The sequence below is a fragment of the Argopecten irradians genome, chromosome 7 (assembly GCF_041381155.1).
Source record: "Argopecten irradians isolate NY chromosome 7, Ai_NY, whole genome shotgun sequence".
NCBI lineage: Eukaryota > Metazoa > Mollusca > Bivalvia > Pectinida > Pectinidae > Argopecten > Argopecten irradians.
In genome coordinates this window covers 41,285,972-41,310,216 of record NC_091140.1, presented here as the reverse complement: position 1 = coordinate 41,310,216, position 24,245 = coordinate 41,285,972, and the positions used below count along the sequence as shown (strand labels likewise).

At 34.7% G+C, this 24,245-nt stretch overlaps 2 protein-coding genes across 5 annotated transcripts in view; one reads left to right on the top strand and one right to left on the bottom strand.

The window, feature by feature from the left end:
• Positions 1 to 11,325, bottom strand: part of LOC138328462 (Krueppel-like factor 3) — a 49,503-nt gene extending 38,178 nt beyond the window's left edge. The window contains exons 1-3 of one of the 2 annotated variants that reach the window (XM_069275272.1): positions 11,060 to 11,325; positions 9,816 to 9,852; positions 7,526 to 7,571 (exon numbers count right to left, since the gene is read on the bottom strand). In XM_069275272.1, coding sequence (XP_069131373.1) covers positions 7,526 to 7,571; positions 9,816 to 9,852; positions 11,060 to 11,162 — 186 coding nt within the window. In that variant the 5' untranslated portion in view covers positions 11,163 to 11,325. Of the gene's footprint in view, positions 1 to 7,525; positions 7,572 to 9,815; positions 9,853 to 10,883; positions 10,982 to 11,059 lie in introns of those variants that run through there. The other variant, XM_069275273.1, reaches the window with a different exon arrangement.
• LOC138328472 (dCTP pyrophosphatase 1-like) lies at positions 10,929 to 23,257 on the top strand. 3 transcript variants are annotated; one of them, XM_069275293.1, is made up of 5 exons: positions 10,929 to 11,050; positions 21,611 to 21,754; positions 22,412 to 22,522; positions 22,746 to 22,780; positions 23,037 to 23,257. In XM_069275293.1, the coding sequence occupies exons 2-5, from the start codon at positions 21,633 to 21,635 to the stop codon at positions 23,225 to 23,227; spliced, it is 459 nt and encodes a 152-aa protein (XP_069131394.1). In that variant the 5' UTR covers positions 10,929 to 11,050; positions 21,611 to 21,632; the 3' UTR covers positions 23,228 to 23,257. The 3 variants fall into 3 exon arrangements, with proteins under 3 accessions (XP_069131394.1, XP_069131393.1, XP_069131392.1); XM_069275292.1 differs by having other exon boundaries at positions 10,966 to 11,092; XM_069275291.1 differs by lacking the exon at positions 10,929 to 11,050 and adding an exon at positions 20,832 to 21,022.
• The last annotated feature ends 988 nt before the right edge of the window (positions 23,258 to 24,245 follow it).

Sequence of the window (24,245 nt, the reverse complement as noted above, 5' to 3'; positions counted from 1 at the left end):
CACTCAGGACTCTAATCACGGTCCAAAGTACAGCTTTACATAATTTAAGGCTATAAAACAATTTGAGGAACCCAAGAGTGGCAGGCACTGCAGTCAGACAGTGTAACCATGCCGATCAGGCAGATTACCATGACCTGATGGTTATCACTCTAGCTGTTTTACCTTATAAAATACCAAAACATGCATGTGATATTTCCATCATTTAAGAAGTTTATCAAGGCTATCAGATAACTTGCTATTGCCTGGGAGAGATAAAGGGGGTCAAGGTCACCGGGAGGGGGACGGAGGCTGGATAGGATCCAACAACTTGCCTCTGGGTAATGTCTCCTGTTTCGTGGCAGACCCTCCATCGACATCCCCAACACCTTAATCATCCCATAAACAAGGTAGCAAAGTGGCAAATACATCCTTCTCTTGTTTGTTTTTTTTTTTTTTATTTATTTATTTAATTATATTTTTTTTCAATAGAAAATATTGTCATATCATCTATTTTGGCAGATTCGAACAATAATCAATTTTGACCAAAAGTCTGTGATACTTTTCCATAGTAATGTTTCTGGAAGAATAAATATTATAGTATTAATGAAATGTCTCAATTTTTCTGATATCTCTAATGTCTTATTTGGATGAAACCTATACACATTTATGTACACTACCTACATTTAAAAATCTTGACATGCCAAGGTCCTATTAACTTCAAAAGCATTTCTCCATGTTCTAAAACTAATATCAATCCAAATAACTGCACCCAAACCTAATTGCCATATACTAGTTACATTTAATATAGATTTAATTGGACTGGTTTAAAGAGTTACACTTCCCAACCCTCAAAGATGAACTGCATCATCAGCAAGTTACATTTTACAAATATTTTTTTTAAAAGTGGAACTTTGGAACATATGACAGAAATCATCAGAGAAATTTTGGGACTTAAATCATGTTATTTTATTGATTTAACAATTTTCTAAGTAAATATTTGAAGTAGTGTTAGGGAGAAATAATTCGCTTGGCTCATTCACCCCTGAGGACACATTTGGACTCTTCTAATTCAAAGGCCAGAACAGTTCATTATGAATTTTCAGGGGTGAATGAGATAAATTTTCTTACTCCTGAACCTCTTTTTTTTTCCATTGAATATTCCATTCCTACAAAATGTAAGTCTTGAACAATTAAATACCTATTAATGGTTAGCTCCTAAAATAGTATGAAAGGGTTTACGATCATAAATTTAATATTTATGTTATAATATGATCTTTCTAAATTTCAAACACATTTCCACATGAAAATGTCTTTTTTGATAATGAGCAATACATTTATATTTTACATACAAGGGAGATAAATCTTATACATCATGTAGATAAAAGGAATCTTTTAACACTACAAGAATATTAAGATTTTTTACCTTAAGCTTCTAATTCATTGTTATTAAGCTGGTAAGTTTTAGTATAAATAAAATTTGAAGCATAAAAATGTTAATCCTGTGATCTGTTGTGTTCCTATAGTGATTTTATCCATTTAATTACAACAGGAATGATACATCATCACTATACAATAGATATATACTACAACGTTATTGCACTGTTCAAACAAAATCTTTTGCAAACATGCCAAGTAAACAAGAAGATATTATTTTCAATTATGTTAAGTTGTTTGAAAAAAAAAATTGTGTGCGACAAATTTTCATATCCTTTAGCATAATTTAACATATGTTTTTTTTTTCTTAAAGTAACCTCCCATTCCTCCACCTGTCCCCCTTCCCCCTAACACCCCCCCCCCCCTAACCCCTCCCTCCAATCTCCTTCGACCAAACACACAAAGAGATATTAACAAGCTTTGTGTATAATAAGTTATAAGGATGATAATACTGATACGTAAGAAAATGTCTGGTTTGGTGTTCTATTTTTAACCTTCAGTGAAGTTCATGAGGTGATAAATACATTTGATCACATGCCAAATTGCATAATTGGCCAGACGTGACATACTTTACTACTATAAAACAGTCAGATAACATCCTATTACTCACACAAAGATTGCTTCATGGTTTTTTTTCCGTTGTTTACATGTGCAATTTAAATTCAATTTAATGATGTTCCTTGAAGTACTTTTTCAAAAATCAAAATGCATTGTTCTTTAGCTTATCAATAATAATGGCCCCAAAGTTGACCATGGCACAGTGTCAAGACATTCGTCTGCCTGTCCAATAAATGTTGTCAATCAACATTTGGTTCAAATGGCCTAGATGACCTTAGTTGTCTGTGGGCCATAAATCTCAAAACAATCAAATGTTTCAAATTACTACTAAATAATTAATTACTTTGCATTTTGACCAAATTTAGTTGGTAACATCATTTTAGAAAAGGAAAATGTATTAAGGGAAACTTAGGTCCATGAAAGGATCCCAGGCCAAATATCTAAAGAAAGTTTTTTTAACGTCTCCATGGCGATGACTCAATATCCTCTATGTGCCCTGGAGTGAAACAGGCTTACTACATATGTCTATCAAGAGGAGAACTGACATTTCATCATGTGACATTCACATCAAACATGATCTTTGACATTTTAATAGTTTTGAGGTCAGGGTGAAGGTCATCTACATCGAAATGATGTCTGCATGCTCTCCTAGAAGGAACAACTTCTACCTAAAGCTTGTACATTCTAATACAGAGAAATCATGCAGAGGAGCAGAGAAAGAATACAAGTGGTTTTGACAGACAGGCAGATTATACCACTTACCAGCTATATAGTGTACCATTTAGTACACCCAAACCTAACGATGTCATGACCTTCATTTTGTAATTCAAATAATGGTGATATTGAGAAAGTGTTCCAATATTTGCAATTGCAATATTTTTTTTATGCATGAGAAAATCAAATTTTCATAGCACTATCATTTATTTACAATATTCAAGGAGTTGCTTCAGTTAGAATACTGTACTCTTCAGCCGTCCGATCTTTTGAGTAGAATTGAATATCCATTCTCACAGCTATTTCAGTAGAGTAAAGCGAACCTAAACAGCACCAGTTGGTTTCTGGTAAAAAGAAAGCTCAAGTATTGACAAACTGAAACTGGCATTCAGCTCATCATCAATTCTTTATCATGTACTTGTTCTAACAGTCAACTCATTTGTAGGAATACAAACAGAAACTTTGACAATTCCACTGGTAAATCCTCCGTAACACAAAATACTGAAGTACTACAAATATAACCCCTCCTGTGATCCATGGCCAATTTTCAAAAGTAATACATTCGGTAGCGCCCTCTAAGGTACACTTTACTAAGACCAGTAGCGCTCTCTAGGGTAAAATTTGCTATTTAAAGTAGCATCCTTTAGGGTAAACTTCGCTAAAACCTATTCTGTATTTGCATATATTTACATTTCAGTTTTCTCTTTGCAATGTAACCTTACTAACTACGAAATTGTTTACACTTGCATAAACACAGTGGTTGCCGCGCAAGGATACACACACCGAAACACTGACTTCCGCAAGTAGTGTGAATGCGCATCCGATTAGGCCTATTGTATCTGTATGACAAATCTACAATATACTGCATGTGTGAATGTCATGTAAATCTTAAATTATACATCAGCAAATAAAATATTTAACACATATTGTATAAATAGGATGAAAAAAGATAACTTTAATGTGGAACTTTTTTGTGTACTCTCTGAATTGATTTCCCGCCAAATTGAAGCAGCTGTTCCGGGATTCCATCTATTGACCGGCTGTTCCAACAATCGTATAACATTGAAAAAACAGAGTTTTATTTTATTTGAACACTTAATTCTTAATGAAATGGTCAGTCGAAATGATTACACACCAGTAAACAACAAACAATAACAATCATTCTTTAAATATTTGCCCTTGCGGGTAGGTATTGATTGTGATGACATCACAATGGATACCTTCCTGCAAGGGAGCTAACTCTGTAATACTAATAGACAGAATAACTCACTCAATTCAACATGCAAAAATGATATCTACAATATTCAGGTCCTCTGCAGGAAAAAGGCTAAAAAAACCTACTTGATAAAAAACTTAAAGTACGCTGGACTAATGAGGATGTAGAATTGCCTTACAGGTGTAAATAACTCGTTAGTCGATTTAAAATGTCTGTCCACACGTGTCATTACTCATTTGTCATTGGACAAATTACCACTAGCCAATCACCAATCCTTAAAAACAGGGGCCGACATTTTGTCCAGTTATAGAAGTACAGTCTACGAATAAAAATTGTTCTGTTAGCAGACAGCTTAATAGTGCAGTCGAGCAATAAAATTTGTTCTTTTTCAAAGACAACTCGTAGTTCTTGGTTACTCAGAGGTTTTTGTGTACTCCACTATGTTACACATACATAAACTTTTTAACTGAGAGCTCTCCTCTTCTTACACTTCATTTTAAGGTTTTTTTGTGGGAAAAAAATCATTGAATTTTAATGTCAACATTGCAAGTCTTTTGGAATCTATACAGTCTCTTAAAATCGTACATGCTGAATCCAAAAAGTACAGTACAAGGTGTGCGTTTCTATGTAGCCATGCAATCACATACTTCAGATCACATTTATTGTAGGTCTAGGATTTATATTTGAATTTTTTACCATATATGATCAGATATATTTCATATTAAAAGCAAACAAAACATGCTCAGAAAGGAAATATGATTTATTACACACTATTATTCAAAGCAGTATTTGCAAATTTATGATATTTAAAACTTTTTAGCAATGTCTAGCAAAAACGCAAATGGCTACAGCACAGAATTCTATGACTTATTTTTCATTAATTTTTTATGACTTTTGGTTGCAAATTTCTTAATATTTATCTTACAGCTACTGCATATTTAATGATAAACTCAAATTTTTCATTATTGAGCTTAAGATCTTGCTTAACTAAATCTAAAAATAAAATCAGTTGTTTTACAGTACTTTTTTGTCAAAATGAATATAATTTTTGAGGTACACTGACCAGAATACACTCAAACCTGTCTATAAAGACCACGCAATGGACAAAGGTAAAATGGTCTTTACAGCGAAGAGGTCTTTATATACAGGTCAAATTACAGTCCAATCTGTCAATACAGACTACCCAAAGGCCTTTATAGCCATGTTGTCTTTATAAATAGAAAAACTTGTACATGTTTTGAAATTGACCGTTTGGAACCCTATGAAAGTGGTCTTATTAAGTAGGTGGTCTTTCTACAGAGGTGGTCGCTAAGGCAGGTTTTACTATAACTCAAAGACGGTGAGAAGAAGACTACATTGTGTTACTATAATTCTAAAGATGGTGATTCTTGTTAAGGTATATGGACTTCAGATCCAAAATAACTCCAGTTATTGTCAGATTACATGAAAACATATCAGCGCTATAAAAGTTATCCTCTAATCCAAACTAAGGTTAAAGTTTATAAATAAATGGACCAACATCCATTTACATAACAAACAAGCCGAGATATATTATACAAAATGGTCAGGGTAGGGGGTTTGGGGGTAGGGGGAAATTTGTACCAGAAAGAAAATCAACAGAGCAATCATACAGCAGCTTGTGGTCTTGGGGTATAAAATAAAGTGGAGATGATCGAATTGAGAGATCGAGTGTAGCAAAAAAGAAAATTGACAGAACAATCACACAATGGCTACAGATCTAGGACATATTGGTTTGTTCCGATACAGCTTTACTAATTTACATTATTATATTATAAAAGGTTTACACAACAGCATCAATAACGCTCTACACAACCAGAATAGGGAAATCGAACCACACCCAAGTTGATGAAATGTCAAATGATCATGAAATAACAGTGCTTAATGACGCAAATATTTGCCTCAGAACTTAAACTGTCATTAAAAACAATCGTTTTTACTTTGGGCAGGGGTGGAGTCATTTATGTGTCTTGAAAAATTTAATTTCTTTTTAACATAACATAACAATGATATACTCTAACGACATTTTTTTATTACACCTGAGTCTGGTAATGATAGAATGCTTAGTTATAGCTTCATACATCTCCTAACAAATAAAATCTCAGCTTCATGTACAGACAAAATAATTACCTTTATTCAATAGAATATTCTAACTTTTTTTTATTATTATCAATTTTTTTATTGTTTAATACTGATTTTTTTTTAAATTATTCTTTCAAAATTAGATGAAAATGATGTTCTACTTTTTTTCATTTATCACAGTGCAATACGGTAAAAAAAGTTTTTAATTATAATACAAAATCAAGAACAATGCAATTAAATACTAATTAATGACCTGTGACCCTTCATGTACATTATACCTAATAACACTGAAACTCTATAGCAGAAAGCCAGCATATTTTATTAGAGGCATTTCCAAATTTTGGGGGGAAGGAAATCCATTTTCGACCAACAAAATTCTTACATTCCAAATGAAAGAATTCAGAAGAAATTTTTTAAATGAATTGCAATTTAGCTTTAAAGGTACATCACAAAGTTGACGTCATTAATTGACATTGACATCACTGTAGCCACTCCTAGCTAGCTACTCCTATCTACTACACAGGACTTTGTGTAATAGCTTTGAAATGTCAGATATCGGGCAAGAGGTCAGACACTTAAAGGCCATTATTGATCTATTTTCACCTCCCACTTTTCAATCCTAACAGTTTTTAACCGTTAGCACCTTTACATGAATATATCGCCATTTTTTCCCATTTTTGCGGGGATCAAATCGCATTAGATGCCGACAAAATTTTGAATTGTTACATTCAATGATTCATCCTTTTATGTGTTCAAGTTCGACCTATCCGAAATAAGTTTTATATTATAAATGGTCAGTGTTTGAACTATCACCAATATCTGCTTATCGTATCTGTGAGCAAATTATAAGCTTCTGAAATTGGTTACTTCTGAATTTTTACACTTGATAGCAAAATGCAAACAAGAGGTTAAGAGAGCCTGTATGTAATAACTACTGATCAAAATTTCTCAGAATGATCATTGCAAAATATTGAAACCAATCCGGTTTGATAATTCTTGTTTTTCCATCCATTGCAGATAATTTGTTGCTGTCGAGTTTCTTAATTTCACTTTGCTACATCTATAATTGTGCATTTTGATAAATGTAGCAAATATATGAACAAAAATCATCATACGTTACACTACGTATACCTTATGTAAAATATCCCATACCGTATTCGACCCAATAAGGGTCCATGTCCCTATAAGCTTCACTCCCCCTTTTTGGGGCCTCAGTTTCAATTGCCCAGGCATAAATAATGACCAAAACAACACAAAACTATATAGATTTGTATAATTTCTTCTTATAAGCACCTTTTCAATTTTTTAATTTTTTTATACACCCTGGGCACTTATTGGGTCGGATACGGTATATCAATCCATTCACCCCTTATGTTCAATAATGGACTATTCCAGTCACAAAGCCTTCAACCCTGGGATCTTGACAAATGCCAATATGTTGGACTTTAATCTGTGACTCCGAGATGGACGACTACAGATAAATGAATATTATGAGATGGACAGTATTTAAGAAAACACACTTACCAAATGTTGACTATTAGAATCACTAAACTCCTCATCTTCTTTCATACTGTAATTGAAGTACAAATAACATTTTAGAAAGCAAGTCAAAGAGTTCTTATGTTAAATGTATTGTCACCATTTTAGTATAATCCCAAGTTATCCACGACTATGGCAGAAAATATTTAACTTTTCCATATGTGATACACTAAGGATCATACCATATCTTTGCACTTAATTATATGTCACCCTTCCTCCCTTCAATAATTCTTCTTTCGTTTGTTGGGTGTTTTTGAAATCCTATCACAAATGTACCAGTTCTGTGAACAAACTATTCCTTATTACTGTTAAACAATTTTCTTTCTGCATAATTGATATCAAAGTCACATATCAATGCTGCCATAATACAAAGAGGAACATGAAAATGTTCTTGTCACAATTACACTCTAACTTTGCACCATAAATTTTTTTTCTACCCAGATGAGAATCTACATTCCTAATATAGGTTTCTCTTTTAAACACTTTGTTTTAGGCTTAATTCCATTAATTACGGTACAGAAAAAGACATTAGTTTTTTTCTGATGAGAAAATTCTCTACCGTGACCAAGGTTACAATGTGTGTATTGCGATTTCTTCTGATAGCTTTACAGGAAAAGGAATGTTTAGAGTCAAAACCATTGTGACGTAAAAACAATAAAGACACTATTTCACATCTTTTGTGGAAACTCATTCAATTAAGTGCCAACAGCAAAGAGCAGTTTTTGTGTTTCCAAGGACAGATGATAGAAACTCGATAAGCATGACCGTTACTATAGAGACGTTAGGGGAACATGGTTGATGAGACGTCAGACCGAAATAGGTTCCAGTGATCTGACTTGATAGGTTAACGACATTCAGCTCAGGTGAGTGAAATTGAGGCCTCAAAAAGGGAGTGGAACTTATAGGAAACAGGGGCACTTATTGGGTCAAATACGGTAATCAATTTTGCACTCATATGAAGGGTAATTAACTCTGATAGATAGAACTACCGTATTCACCCAAGACACTTAAAAAATAGAAAAAAAAATAAGGAATGCTTATTGAACCAAATTTGGACTAGCCTTTCATAAGAATAATTGCACAGTAAGCCATTAATCAATTTGGAAAAGAAACCATATGAAAAAACCTACACAATTTTCATATATTCAGTCTGTCAGTGAAATTGAGGCTTCAACAACAGAGAGGGGCACTTATAGGGATATGGGGGTCTTATTGGGTTGTGGGTGCTAATTGGGTTAAAGTGCTTTTTGGGTTGGGGAAGCTCATTGGGGTGTGGGAGCTTATTGGGTTGGGTTGCTTATTACGTTGGAGTGCTTATAAGGAGGGGTGCTTATAGGGATGGGGTGCTTATAGAGATGGAGTGCTTATAGAGATGGAGTGCTTATAGAGATGGAGTGCTTATATGGTTGGGGGTGCTTATAGAGATGGGGAGCTTATAGGGAGTGGGTGCTTATAGGGATGGTGGTGCTTAAAGGGATGGGGGGCTTATAGGCATAGTGGTGCTTAATGGGTTGGGGTGCTTATAGGGATGGGGGCTCATGGGGATGGTGGTGTTTATAGGGATAGGGTTTATTTGGTTGGGGGCTTATTGGGTTGGGTGTGCTTATAGGGATGGTGGTGTTTATAGGGATGGGGGGTTTTATAGGGATTGGGTGGCTTATTGGGATGGGGTGTTATAGGGATGGGGGTGCTTATAGGGATGGGGGTGTTATAGGGATGGGGGTTTATAGGGATGGGGGTGCTTATAGGGATGGGGGTGCTTATAGGGATGGGGGTGCTTATAGAGATGGGGGTGCTTATTGGATGGGGGCTTGGATGGGGCTTAATGGGTTGGGGGGCGCTTATTGGGTTGGGGCTTGTTGGGTTGGGGGCTTGTTGGGTTGGGGGTGCTTATAGGGATGGGGGTCTTGTTGGGTTGGGGGCTTATTGGGTTGGGGGGCTTATAGGGGTGGGAGATGCTTATTGGGTTGAATATGGTAGGGTTTTAAACATAAATTATTTTTCATACACAAGGGATTAACTCTGACATATATCTGATTTTAACTGAAAATCTTTCACTGGTGGTGAGGACATTCTTCTGGAGATACATGCTGTACATCATATCTAATTATGATATTCAGAAATAACAACCTATCTTGAACCACCCCCAGTTTGTGAATTCCTCAACAAGTGATGGAGTACTGACAATGGCAACAGTCCAGAGATGGTACAAATTGACCTTGACAGCTAGATTGTCAAGGTCACTAACAAGTAAGATCCTCATAAGTCTACTTACTTTAGTATACGTTCCTGAAACCTTGCTTCCTCATCATCTGCAAAACCAAAAATTCCTAAATTGAGGATGGGATACATGCAGAGTGCGAAGGTCAAGAAATTATATTACTATATTATCCCTAAAGAGTGATCCTCTCGATCTTTTTTGATGAAGAAACAATTTCTACTTTACACATATTTACATACATGTAATTTCTAATTCTCTTCATAACATGCACGGTATTAGGTATAGCTGTATACCCTCAAGCTGCTACAAGTCTACAACAAAACTTTATATTTTAAATGACATTCTTTCGTTTTGACATCAAGAGACTGTTAAAATTCTAAAGCTGAAAAAATAATACTAGAAATTTTAATACACATATTATCATGCTTTTGACCTCTAGTCATTAACAGAATCTTAGCAAATGATGCGAGAAATAGATAAAGGCCTAACTTTGACAAATATTGTGGGTTCTTGCAGATTTTTTTTTTTTTTTTTTTGCAAAAATTAATGATTATTCAAATTTTTCTAATTCTAAGGATTTAATAAGTTCTTTGAGAATTTGTAATATGTCCAGGTGTATCAATCTGATTTTCAAGTAGAGATAATTATACTTTTTGCTGCAGAAGAAAAAAACATATTATTACCTACATCATACAGTATTTGGTTTCGACACACTAGAACACATTCAATGGTATAATGATTTATAGTTTTAAATACTGTCAAAAATGGGGAGGGAACTTTTTATGCTGAGGCCTGCCTAAATCTTTGAGACTTATTAAATACAGTTACACATTCATTGTAAACACTGAGTAAGTTGGACATTTAAAAACCACATGGCATATTATAAACATTCTGTTCGCAATACACGCGTGTGCTCATATGTAGCCAGTTCATTGACTAGACACAGTGTGGGTCCTTTGAGATAATATTAGGCCGTTTCTAAAATGTGTCACTTAAAAATGTGTAGGAATTCGAAGCCAGCATCTGTGTCGGCGACACAGTTGGTTGACCCCAACACATAACAATGGATCGCTTATGTGCGTTACTCGCTTGCACATGTATGTGTGTGGATCATCTACTTACCGTCCAGGACGAGCAACTAGCTTTAAAATTCTCCGGGGTATTAGGCCTAGACTTTGAATACACAAGTCCGACCATCGAGCGAGATGAAAAGCCCCAGGAGCAAGCGAACTCCTATCAGCTGATGACGTCCAATACACACTTTATCATTGCTCATCCAAGTGGAACGTGTACGTTACCTGTTTCAGAAAACTCCTCCTCGGTTGAATTTCGTAAGCTATCGGTATTTTGGGGGGACATGCTCATCTGTTTCAGAGGATCTTTCACAGCACCAGCCGCCATGTTGACATTGTACTAAGATTTGCCACGCCTTACATCCGGGAGCTCAGACCGAGACACACCCACTCCGAGACCAGTGGGTGTGTCAGCACGGGTTCACCACGGGTTACCGTCTGCATTGTCAATCAACGGATGTTTCCGTCCGCCTGAACAGACAAGTTTTACGCTTCAGTGATCACCGTCTTCCGATAACAACTAGTATACTGTGATATATTTACCTACTGCGAAGAGTACACGTACAGATAAACTTGAGAAAAAGCAGACATTTTTTGGACGTGTAGCATAAGTTTCCCTCAGGCACCTTACACACTTGGTAATGCTGTTAGGGTTAATGTTGGTACATAACTAGATACAAACGATAACGGGACATATGATATATCTCTGATAAAATAACCAATTGTAAGATAATATTTATAGTTCCAATTAGATTTTATTCGATAAAAATATCAGAGCGGAGCAAGGAATTACAAATATAATTTAATAAGTCAATTAGTGAAGCACGTACTGTCTGTAAAACGTCATGGATACAATGTAGGGTCGAATGGACTCATGATCATTAGTAAATACCACTAAAGTAAAAATGTTTCTACAGGGACCTGTCACGAATTTCTAGCCAACAGTCTCACGAATTTGTAACGAACAGAAGAAATTCGTCTTGAGGTACATGTGAATTTTCTTGTCCAACCCTATTGAATCGCTGGATTTCTGGTTAACTAATTGAGAATTAATAATATACATCAAGATATTAACCATTAATTAATGCGTTTATTGAATATTTAATAGACTGTATAAATAAATTCTATTAGTTTAAATCAGTTTTATTGTAACAAAAGACAAATGGATTGGACAAAAGTCATTACAACTTACTGACGTCCTTTCCGAACAAATAAATATACAATGATATTTTGTCACGTGATAGCTTAAATATGTCTATATAGATTTACAATTTATATATCAAAACAAAACAAAAGGTTACAAATAAGGATATAGCAAAAGAGTTAAAGGAGGGATAAGAGACACCAACGCATATTTTTGTTTGTTATAGAGGGTTTTGCTTAGAACGTGTGAGTGGTTATTCCTAACTAGTATAAATTCTATATTTTATGGCTGAGCTTGTAAAGCAATTTTCACGTAATGACCCAGAAAAGTTTTGCTTGAAAAAAGCAAGTCCTGGAACTTTTGAGACCCCAATTATTTACCAGATATACAGTACTAGTACTGTACTAGTCCAAATTTCGAATGAGTAGTTCAAGAACAATATATCTGACATGCTGTATTGATATGTTAGTCTACATATAATAAATTGAAAATATACCTCGTTTATTTCTTTATATGTTCATATTGTAACAGGGAAACTGTGGTTGTCGGATTTGGGTATGGTTTCACTTGTATGTAGTGAAATCACAGGCTTTTGACTCTATATATGTCACGGTGATACTGGATCCTCGTATTACACATAAAGGTGTCTGTATTATGGCCCACTACTTTTCCGAAAATGGCTTTTAATTTTTAAATGGGAAACAAGTAATTTTGTAACAAGTATTATTAACTATAATTTTGTAGAGTCTTAAAAATAAAATGTCTTATTTCTCAAACTAACCCGCCGTCGTCCTACTTACCACGCGGAAGTTGACTTTCACTGCGGTTTTGACTTTCCTGCTTTTTGCATATATTACGCAGGAAATCTTGCATATGTTTGGGTGTCGTAACCTTATTTTAGATCATCGGTATGCATTTTCTGACGTTATTAATGTTATTTTTTGCCCCGGAAAGGTTATGGGCCTTTAATATAAAGTCAGTACCCTGTGGTACAACTGACTCTACAGGGATGTAATTATAGTGTTTGTTACTGGGACAATTCAGGTCTAAGAGTACGTTAATATTTGTTTAGGAAACATATAGGAAACAATATACCCAAGGGTATGAACTCGGCGGTCGAGAAAAATATACCTATTATTTTGTCAAGTAATAGCTTAAATATTGTCTATATAGATTTTACAATTTATATATTCAAACAAAACAAAAGGTTACAAATAAGGATATAGCGAAAGAGTTAAAGGAGGGATAAGAGAACACCAACGCATATTTTTGTTTGTTCATAGAGGGTTTTGCTTAGAAACGTGTCCATTGGTTATTCCTAACTAGTATAAATTCTATATTTTTTATGGCTGAGCTTGTAAAGCAATTTTCCACGTAATGACCAGAAAGTTTTGCTTGAAAAAAGCAAGTTCCTGGAACTTTTGAGACCCCAAATACCATATTTACCAGATATACAGTACTTAGTACTAGTACTAGTCCAAGATTTCGAATGAGCACGTTCAAGAACAATCTATCGTGACATGCTGTAATTGGTATGTTAGTCTAGATATAATAAAATTGAAAATATACCTCGTTTATTTCTTTATATGTTACATATTGTAACAGGGAAACCTGTGGTTGTCGGGATTGGGCAATGTGTTTCACTTGTATGTAGTGAAATCACAGGCTTTTTTGACTCCTATAATATGTCACGGGGGGCGACTGGATCCTCGTTATTACACAATTAAGGTGTCTGTATAATTAAGGACCCACTACCTTTACGAAATGGCTTTTAATTTTTGAAATGGGAATGTAAAACAAGATCGATAATTTTGTAGAGTCTAAAAAATTATTAACATAACCGTTAATAACTTACATTTATCATCACCTTCTGAACGATTTGATTAAAATTAAATAAAAGGTTTATTTTCATAACGCGCGGGGGTAGTATTATGTTTCCGCCGACCGACGTCCTACATACCACGCGGTAGATTGACTATCACTGCGCCAGACGGCAAAACAAACAGCTATTACGCAGGAAATCTTGCATATGTTTATTTTTAGGTCATCGGTATGTATTTTCTGACGTTATTAATGTTATTTTTTGTCCCGGAAAGGTATTGGGGCGCTTTAATATAAAGTCAATACCACAGCTGGGACAATCCAGTCTAAGAGTACGTTAATATTTGTTTACATATAGGAAACAAACCCCTGAACTAATCACATGGACCCGTTATAATTAACATCTCATTCATTAAGGAATATATATCAGGATGGTACCAGCCAGGAATTTGTTACAAATTCCAAAACAAACCACAGGGGGCTTGTTATATCTGAATGGAAGTGTCCTATGACGGAGTGAAACGAAGGAAGTAACTTTAACACTGACAGAGGATCAGACTGTAATCACAGGGACACAAAAGAATTTATTACTAATATTCTCGAACTATTCACAAAAAACATGACATATTTGCTATTACTGACCTGTGAAATACTCACAGGGACCTGTCGAAATAATTTGCTACGAAGCTCCTGAGCTGATCACGGAGTTTATTTCCGAGATTACTACCAATCGTAAGTGTATTAAAATTCAACATCAATGTGTTTATTCCAGGTTTCTTTTGCTACTTTTACGTCGTATGTGTTTGTGTCGATATGTAATGTATTTAGATTTAGATAGTATCTAAATGATGCATCCAAGTCTTTGACATATATATATATATAGATCATTCGACAGTAGAGGGATTCAATTTTTTCACGACCATAGATGGAAATAATATTAAGGAGACACGCATATATAAACTTTTGATACATTTAGTTTTAAATCGGTTTAGAAAATGGAGTCATTTGCAGTAACATCCAACTCCTTCCAAAGTTATTCGATAAAGGGAAATAATGACTTACAAATATATTTGTAAGTAATTATGACAGAAACAAAAATTTCAACCGTGAATTAATTAGTCCAGTATACAATGTAAACTTTTGCGAAAGTATATATTTTTTGCTATTATCTCATGTCAGCGCTCGTTTTTTTAGTACATGTATATTAAAAAAAGTGGGTATATTGGAGCAAGGATTTATATTAGGCCTATATTACTGATAAATCCTTGATTGGAGCAAGAGTGAAATGTTTTTAAAATGCACATATGAAAGAAAAGGGGGTCCTCCTGCACTTTGAAAATTCAATAAACACAAACTAAAATAAAAATGTCCATCAAATGATTATACTATTTAAAAAAATGTCTCTTAAAAGATTAATTTGTTGATATGTGTCTTAGCAAGACAATTAAATTCATTATTATTTTGAGTTATTTGTGCCGTGGTGTTCCGGTACCAAAACGGTTGCCATAATGTATAATAGTATGGTGTGAATCCGGTATGTTCAGATCGAGCAAGGTAAATCATCAAAATACATTGTAAAACTAATCTCAGCTATTCTAAATCGTATTTTTCCCGGGGGAGACCCCCGCATCCCTAACAACAAAACCCCGCGCTTTCGGCACTCCGCAAATTCATGAAACTACATCATAAAACTCATCTCAATCATTCTAAATCTTAATGGTTTTTTTCGGGGGCGATCCCCGGACCCCCAAACATCCGAAATCTCGAGACTTCGGCGCTCCGCCCGCTAATTTGCGGATTCATTAATTTCCTGTTAGCGACGCCACTTTCTGTAAATGTGTACAAGGAATATATGAAAAAAGTATATAAATTATCTCCTGCTGGGTGCGGGGCACGGGGTTATACAAAATATTAAAGCCTTTGCCCCCTTTGCGCTTCATCTTCCTACGCCACTGTCATATAACCTAGATGCGAATGTGTAGTTAGTCCTAAGGGAAGTAACTCGTATAATTGGTGACACCTCAAACTCGTGCATATTATAATTCCTGTCATCCTTAAATTTGAAATCAGGGCACAGGCGCACGAATTTTGTTATTAATAAAGATATTGTAATAGATGTCTTGGTAGTATTCTTTGAAAATATATTACCAAGACATGCTCTAAAACATTATTTTTTAGTCCGCCCGTGGTCAGGGTTGCTACATTCCGTTTTCCTTGTTGTTAGATTGCTGCATATGTAAGAGTATTTAAACCCTGTTCCAGGAAAATACTCTCATACACAATTATTAGACGTCATCATATTCACGTTTGCCATTGTTTAACAATACGCACATATAACCTGTTTTTGTTTATATGAAGGAACCTTGATCTACGTGCGAGGCAAATCTGAAATGATATAATTAGAATCTAGCATTATCAATGCAAGGTTCCGTTACAAAAAGAAACGAAAGAAAAAAAGAAAAAGAAATGTTCATGTAAATGTCGCTAAACAGACAGACGACACAGATTCTCGTTAACCTTCGCCAGTCCCGGGCGTATGGTCATAACGAGGATTATTTAAATACTTTTAATTGATAGTAACCACTGGAGTATCGAGGTTGATAAAAATATAGATCTGTAATATGCAAATATTGTATCAGGAAAATTTCTGTCTGTCGGATTGCGTGTACATTGAAGTACAACCACAGGCTCCCTGACTCTATATACAGTAACAATAATTTGGGGTATATGGCAAGGACACCCCTTGTGCCCCAGTGTTATTTTTTAATTTTTCATATATCTAAATTGATTGAATATTTACTAATTTTCGGTATAACGGACCTTCGGAATATAAAGGTGTCATTAATGTGTCTTTTTGATAGCACCATGTAACATGTCTACCAAGATGGCTAGTTTATGATCTGCCGTCTGCAATTGATTGTTGATCTGGCGAACTCATGAAACGACGTCTCTGATTGGTTATCTTAGTTTTTTCAATAACGCGTTTAAGATTAATCGCAACATTTAACGCGTTCAACGTTTGTTTAACGTGTTAAATTAAATCTCGTTTTTGACAAGGACGGCCTTTGATTCATCGCACGTTACAGGGAGCGTACAGATGATCTTTAAAGGCACACCACCTTTCCGAAACGATTTTTTAAATTGGAATGTAAAACGAGATCGCTAAAGTTATTAACTTAAAAATAATACTATCCTTCTTAATATCACCTTCTGAACAATTTGATTTAACTACATTTAAAGATGCTCCACCGCTGGACCGCACGTTACATTCGGCTGAAAGCTGCATCAAAAGGAAGCCTTTCTTGGCTTTTATAGATGCCTCTTGATTATCATGGTTGGTTCGTAGTAAATATGGTTGTCCCTTATCACTGCGCCAGACGGCAAAGTGCGGCGAAATTTAATCTACACTTTATAACATTTGTTTGGTGGTGTCATAACCTCATCTTACTCCATCCAAAAGTCCATATATATTTTACAATGAATGAAACTTTCATTTTTTTTTTTGTTTTGGAAAGGTATTGGGCATTTAACGTTTGGAATAATCTTGGGCAATCTTTGTATCGAAAAAAAAATCATTCTCTGAACTTCTACAGCATTCAGGTATTGTCAACTCCCCATTTCGGGCTTTAGCAGGGCTAGATTATTTAGAGTTACATGTGCGTATACTGAATCTATATTTATGATGTGTTTTAATTATATCTTTAGAATACCAAGATTTAAACATAGTTTGAATATCCCAGAAACAAGTTTAAACCGAAATAATCCCCACGTCAATCACTCCATCTCCATCTACAATGCACGTCGATGTACCACGACGGACGGAAATGAATAAGGAGTAAAGCCGTGTCTGCGCATGTGCACTGAAACTAGAATTGCACCACGCGACGGATGAAAACCTGTTAGACACATTGTTGACATTTATTTAGCTGTAGTGTTAACCGTGTTCCGTTATCGTATGCTAATATTATATATCACCGTATATTCTAGTGGTACGTTTGATATACTTTGGGTTCGTCTGTTTTTGTTTATATGAAGGAACCTTGATCTACGTGCGAGGCAAATCTGAAATGATATAATTAGAATCTAGCATTATTTTTCAATGCAAGGTTCCGTTACAAAAAGAAACGAAAGGAAAAAAAGAAAAAGAGATGTTCATGTAACTGACGCTAAACAGGCAGAAAAACTGATTCTCGTTAACCTTCGCCAGTCCCGGGCGTATGGTCATAACGAGGATTATTTAAATACTTTTAATTGATAGTAACCACTGAGGTATCGAGGTTGATAAAAATATAGATCTGTAATATGCACATATTGTAACAGGAAATTTCTGTCTGTCGGATTGCGGTACATCTGAAGTACAACCACAGGCTCCTGACTCTATATACAGTAACAATATTTTGGGTATAGGACAAGGACATCCCTTGTGCCCTAGTGTTATCATTATTTTTTTCACATATCTAAATTGATTGAATATTTACTAATTTTCGGTAATAACGGACCTTCGGAATATAAAGGTGTCATTAATGTGCCTTTTTGATAGCATCATAACATGTCTACCAAGATGGCTAGTTTATGATCTGCCGTCTGCAATTGATTGTTGATCTGGCGAACTCATGAAACGACGTCTCTGATTAGTTATCTTAGTTTTTTCAATAACGCGTTTAAGATTAAGGTAGACCGTCCCTTCTAGTTTCCTCTCAGGGATTTCGCTATTTTTTTGATATTTTGATTTTAGGTATACCCTGATCACAAAAATCACATAAAAATAATATATGTCACCGTGTTAATTTTTCTTCCATGGTTGCTTAAAGATATGTATTAACGACTTAATATTCCGGATTTTAAGGATTTTTAAATAAATAATATTTCCTCCTTGTAACATCACTTAACATATACAGAATATGCTCGTAACACCTTCATACATTCAGTATATGATATACAATTTATAACTATATCAAATAAGCTGGGTTTTCCACATTAAAACGAAATATCGTTATTTTAAAAGTAATTCCGGACCCAATTTTAGTGAAAAATTGCATCAAAATAGTCATGTTTTCTTTTATTCTGAAAAAATGATCTCATGAATAATCGATTTTTTAGAATTTCCATGAAGATTGACCTATTTGCAATAAGAAAAGCCAATAAAAAACTATACCTCACCGCATTATTTTTCAAAATATGACCGATTTGCTCTCTAATACCCCTGAAAATTTGGCCTGAAAACGTTTAAGATAGGCGAATCTCTAGCTAGCACTTTTTCAATGTTTTATGTTATTCATTTACCCTTGTTAATTTTCTATATTTATCATATTATTGGAGCCTACAAGATAACACAATAATTACATATCTTAATGATTTCATTTATCTATTATATAAAATATAACAAACCAGTTTGCAAGCTACATGTAGGCCTGACCTCAAACTTTCAAAAAAGAGTCTTATTCAGTAAGAAATAGATTATCTATATCAGTTTTTTGTGAGACAAATATTTTGCTCTGTGTGATACTGTATTAAAATGGATTATTTTCCGTAATAGCATCTTTCATATCATAAGTAAACATTTTAACAAAAAATAAAATGAAAATATGTTCATGCAATTTTAATTCCGTATATTGTTTGTCCGTTTCCGGACGAAAATTAGTATACCGGTATGTTACGATTCGTATCTATCGAAGCTCAAAACTCGAATGTTTGCATTCAAAACACCGTTAAGTTTCTTCAGCATTGATACACTGTGGTAATTAAGATCTATCCTGCAAAAACATAGGTACATAGCATGACGGTCATTCTGATGTTCAGTCAGTTACTAGGCCAAACTGATGCGAAGTTTGTCGTTTTGGGTCCCCGTCAATCCATGTGTATTCCATGTGATTGTTTAGCGACCATTATGATTCTTGGAATTACTTCATGCACGAATCTTCAAAATTATACTACATTTAGCTCTACCGATTAGCACACAGTTCACAACTTTAGATTGGTACACGTCAAGTAAACACTCGGAAAGCTGGCAGACGAAATATTTGCGGATATCCGAAGCGAGTTATAATAGGTGGGTACGGAGAAATAAAATATGTTTGCCGGGATCCGGAAAGCGACGTTACAAACGTATGACGTCACAGAAGGGACGGTCTACGTTAATCGCAACATTTAACGCGTTCAACGTTTGTTTAACGCGTTAAAATTAAATCTCGTTTTTGACAAGGACGGCCTTTGATTCATCGCACGTTACAGGGAGCGTACAGATGATCTTTAAAGGCACACCACCTTTCCGAAGCGATTTTTAAAATTTGAAAGTAAAACGAGATTGCTAAAGTTATTAACTTAAAGTTAATACTATCTTCTTTATATCAACTTCTGAACAATTTAATTTAACTAGATTTAAATTAAATGTTATTTTCTATAACGCGGGTTGTCTTATGTTTTCCGCAGTCGCACTATAATTATATATAAATACCGCACGTTACATTCGGCTGAAAGCTGCATCAAAAGGAAGCCTTTCTTGGCTTGTATAGATGCCTCTTGATTATCACGGATTAGTTCGTAGTAAATATGGTTGTCCCTTATCACTGCGCCAGACGGCAAAATAGCGAAATTAATCTACACTTTTAACATTGTTTGACTGGTGTCATAACCTCATCTTACTCCATCCAAAGTCCATATATATTTTATTATGATGAAACTTTCATTTTTGTTTTTTTGGAAAGGTAGTGGGCATTTAACGTTTGGAATAATCCCGGGCAATCTTAGTATCGAAATAAAAATCATTCTCTGAACTTCTACAGCATCAGGTATTGTCAACATTTCGGGCTTTAGCAGGGCTAGATTATTTAGAGTTACATGTGCGTATACTGAATTATATTAATGATGTGTTTTAATTATATCTTTAGAATACCAAAGATTTAAACATAGTTTGAATATCCCAGAACAAGTTTAAGACCGATATAATCCCACGTCCATCACTCCATCTCCATCTACATTGCACGTTGATGTACCACGACGGAAATGAAAAGGATAAAGACATGTCTGCGCATGTGCAATGAAACTAGAATTGCACCACGCGACGGATGAAACCTGTTAGACACATTGTTGACATTTATTGAGCTGTGTTGTTTAACCGTGATCCGTTATCGTGTGCTAATATATATATCACCGTATATCTAGTGGTACGTTTGATATACGTTGGGTTCGTCTGATCATCGCTGTTAGAACCTCATCGCTTCTCGGTAAGTGACTCGATGGCATGTGGTTATTAGCATGTGGTGGGAAATTTAAAGGCACATGATACATAGTATGTGCCTAGGTACTTGTAAAGGTGAAAATATGCTGTTGATTGTATAATGCGGGTCGTCTTCTTTTTCCGGCAAGTGATCGCGAGATTCTTCTGTAATAAATAACTTCGTTGTCGTGAATATTTTTAACTCTTATAAAATGTATGTGGTTATGCGCAGGGACCTGGAACGAATTTCTATTCTAACAAACAGTATTTATATAACGTATATTTATTATAGTATAATAATAATATATTTATCATATCAGTTCATCATCTGTGAAAACGTATAAAAGAATGTGTCGTCGAGTTTTCTTTATTTTACTTATAGTATAATATATACAAATAAATGCAGTCGGTTAGAAATTCGTGCCAGGTCCCTGTGCGGCAATGCACCGAACGACCAAGTAATAATTAACTGTTGATGTAGACGAGGATATTTTTTTAAAGAAAATCTGTTAAAACAAAATTTTAGTAAAATGTAATGCGTAATTATAGTTTGAATATAACACACCAGATACACGTGTAACGTGCATGATTTCAGCTTTGTGACCGGCTTCAGAGAAATGGCTGAAGGCGATTGTGATCATTCTCACTCAAAGTACGCCAAGAATGGACCGTCAGAAGAAAAGGCCCAACAGGACGAACAGGGATTCAGATTTAGTGATGATCCTTCTTTAGAAAAGATGTGAGTATACGCTGTATGCGTGTACATCACAGACACAGGACTCTCAAACGTCATCTTTTAACGTTTTGTTTTGTTTTATTTAATTGAATTTTAACTACTGCATTATCTAAATTTAACACACTATATTAAATACTATACATCTTTATATTTAGGATTATAACTAGCTGTATGTGTAAATTTCGAGGTCATTGTTTGATTACATCACTTTGGATCTATACGAGTTACTCCCCTTCGTTTCACTCCGTCAATACAAGGGAAATAACTCTTATAGATCAGAATGGCTTTCGGATCAAGACTTCTATTTCAAAACAAAATCGGAGGATGACTTTGGACGATTTATCTACAATACAAATGATCGCGATATGTCAAGGATATCCTCAACGGTCAGAAAAAGAACTCTCGTGAAATGTTTTTTTATTTTTTTATTTTGACCTTGAGGTCAAGGACAATTGGTCAAGGTGAAAGTGATGAAATATGGTTTAGTTTTCTCTCACTTCTTTAGGAGACATAAAATGTATTTTAATTATATATTGCAAATATGGAAAGGGAAAATTACTTCCGTCTTCGGCAACATCGATGATGATGAGGACGACATGTAGAGGAATAAGGGACTGTTATTCATTTATGATTTCACTTCTGTTTTCTGCATTATTTCAGAAGGGAACTTCAGTCTATATTTGCTAAAGAAAGAAACTGGGAACAGTATCACACTCCGAGAAATATATTACTGGCCCTGGTCGGAGAAGTAGGGGAGCTGGCTGAAATCTTGTAAGTTTCTCTAGAACACACTAGATACCTACATCACACTCTATTGCACATAAATTACCAGTCACCTGTATGGAACTACCTTGTAATTTCTTACGCATCCTTTATTTACCATATTCTTATTACTTATTGGCGCTATTTTTTCATGGCAAAATGTGTTCAGTTCATTTGGTACTTAGTAGTAAATACACGAATCTTCATTTTGTTTTTTGTTTGTTTGTTTTAGTCAATGGAAGGGAGAGGTAAAAGAGGGGATACCAGGTGAGCTAGTTGCGTAACATTTACAGAAAACACCACGGTTCTCCATTGCAGAAAGCAAAATGTATTTGTAAATTATATCATGATTACAGAATAAAGAGTTTACTATTTTATTGGATATTTGTATAGGTATTCAGAATTGTTAAACCAATATATTCTTTTCATATAAAACAATTCAAATGAGCCAATCAAAAATCACGCCACCCTACAGAACATTTGGGTTAGTTTCAAACTTTGAAATCGTCGTTTTTTACAACAGATTTCACAGATAAGGAGAGAAGGCACGTTGCCCAGGAGATGAGTGACGTCATGCTTTATTTGGTACGACTAGCTGATAGATGTCACATCGATCTGCCCTCAGCGGTTATAAGCAAATTGGAGCAAAATAGACAAAAATACCCAGTTGATAAAGTTTACGGCAAAAGTGACAAATATACGGAATACCAATGACATTTTGCTCAATAAAATTGCATAATTAATTGTTTTTGGTTGTTTCATCACTGCATATTGTCTCTATAACAAAAGAAATTAATTGTTAATGTGATACATTTATTATGGCGCTATTCCATTTGAGTGTTGAATGGAGGAAATATTGAGCTTGTCACATGTCTTGAATCGAGGGTCAACGCGTTAATTTCTGAAATTCATATCGGTGTTAACAGGGTGACCCTGTATGTCCTGTTATATTATATTAGTAAAATCAGCAAAAGGTTTTGGTAATGATTAAATTACTGAAAGAGTCCATGTATTTATAAATATTACGTTGGAAATTCCATACATATAGATTTCAGTAATAACTGAATCGACCGATGTAATATTTACACGTATGACATTTCTTGAGAACTTTTAAAAATACTCTTTTCCTCAATTTAAGACGTACTTGGGTATCGTAATAGAATGGATTTTATTTTAAGAGCAAGCAAAATCGAAATAAACATATCACTTGTATGAAAGTCTTACGTAAAACTCACAAAGATGATCAACATCTCTCACAAAGATGATCAAAGAGTTTTGTGAGCATGTTATATAGCTGCAAAACAATTATAACCCAGGCTGCGACAAGAACCTATTCTGAGTAAGAAATTGTTAAAAACGATCGATGCCAATCTGCTGTGCAAGTCAGCTATTTGTTTCATGGGTGAATTTTAATCCTTTCTTATCATATTTACACGAATCAAAAACGTTATATGACGTCATTGTCTTGAAGAATCGCACAAATAGAAGAGAAATGAAAAATGTTTTGTTTGCGTTTTTTTTTATCTTCATACCGAAAACCAGTGTTGCGCATAATTATATACACTTTACCAATTAGCTTCTATGTCGTCTACAAAAAGGGTTCTGTGGCAAAACTCGCGTTCAATCTCAAACTTCACAATTCATGTTTTCCTTGTTGAATTGCAAAGGTCCTCCTGCTTGAATTAGAAATGCTAAATGGATTCATCATATCTAGATGACATGTAAAGATGTT

Excerpts from the sequence above, each read along its gene's own strand:
- LOC138328472 (XM_069275293.1), top strand. The coding sequence starts at position 21,633 with ATGGCTGAAGGCGATTGTGATCATTCTCACTCAAAGTACGCCAAGAAT. Across the intron at positions 21,755-22,411 it reads GATCCTTCTTTAGAAAAGAT|AAGGGAACTTCAGTCTATAT; the intron begins GTGAGTATACGC and ends GCATTATTTCAG. Across the intron at positions 22,523-22,745 it reads GGGGAGCTGGCTGAAATCTT|TCAATGGAAGGGAGAGGTAA; the intron begins GTAAGTTTCTCT and ends TGTTTGTTTTAG.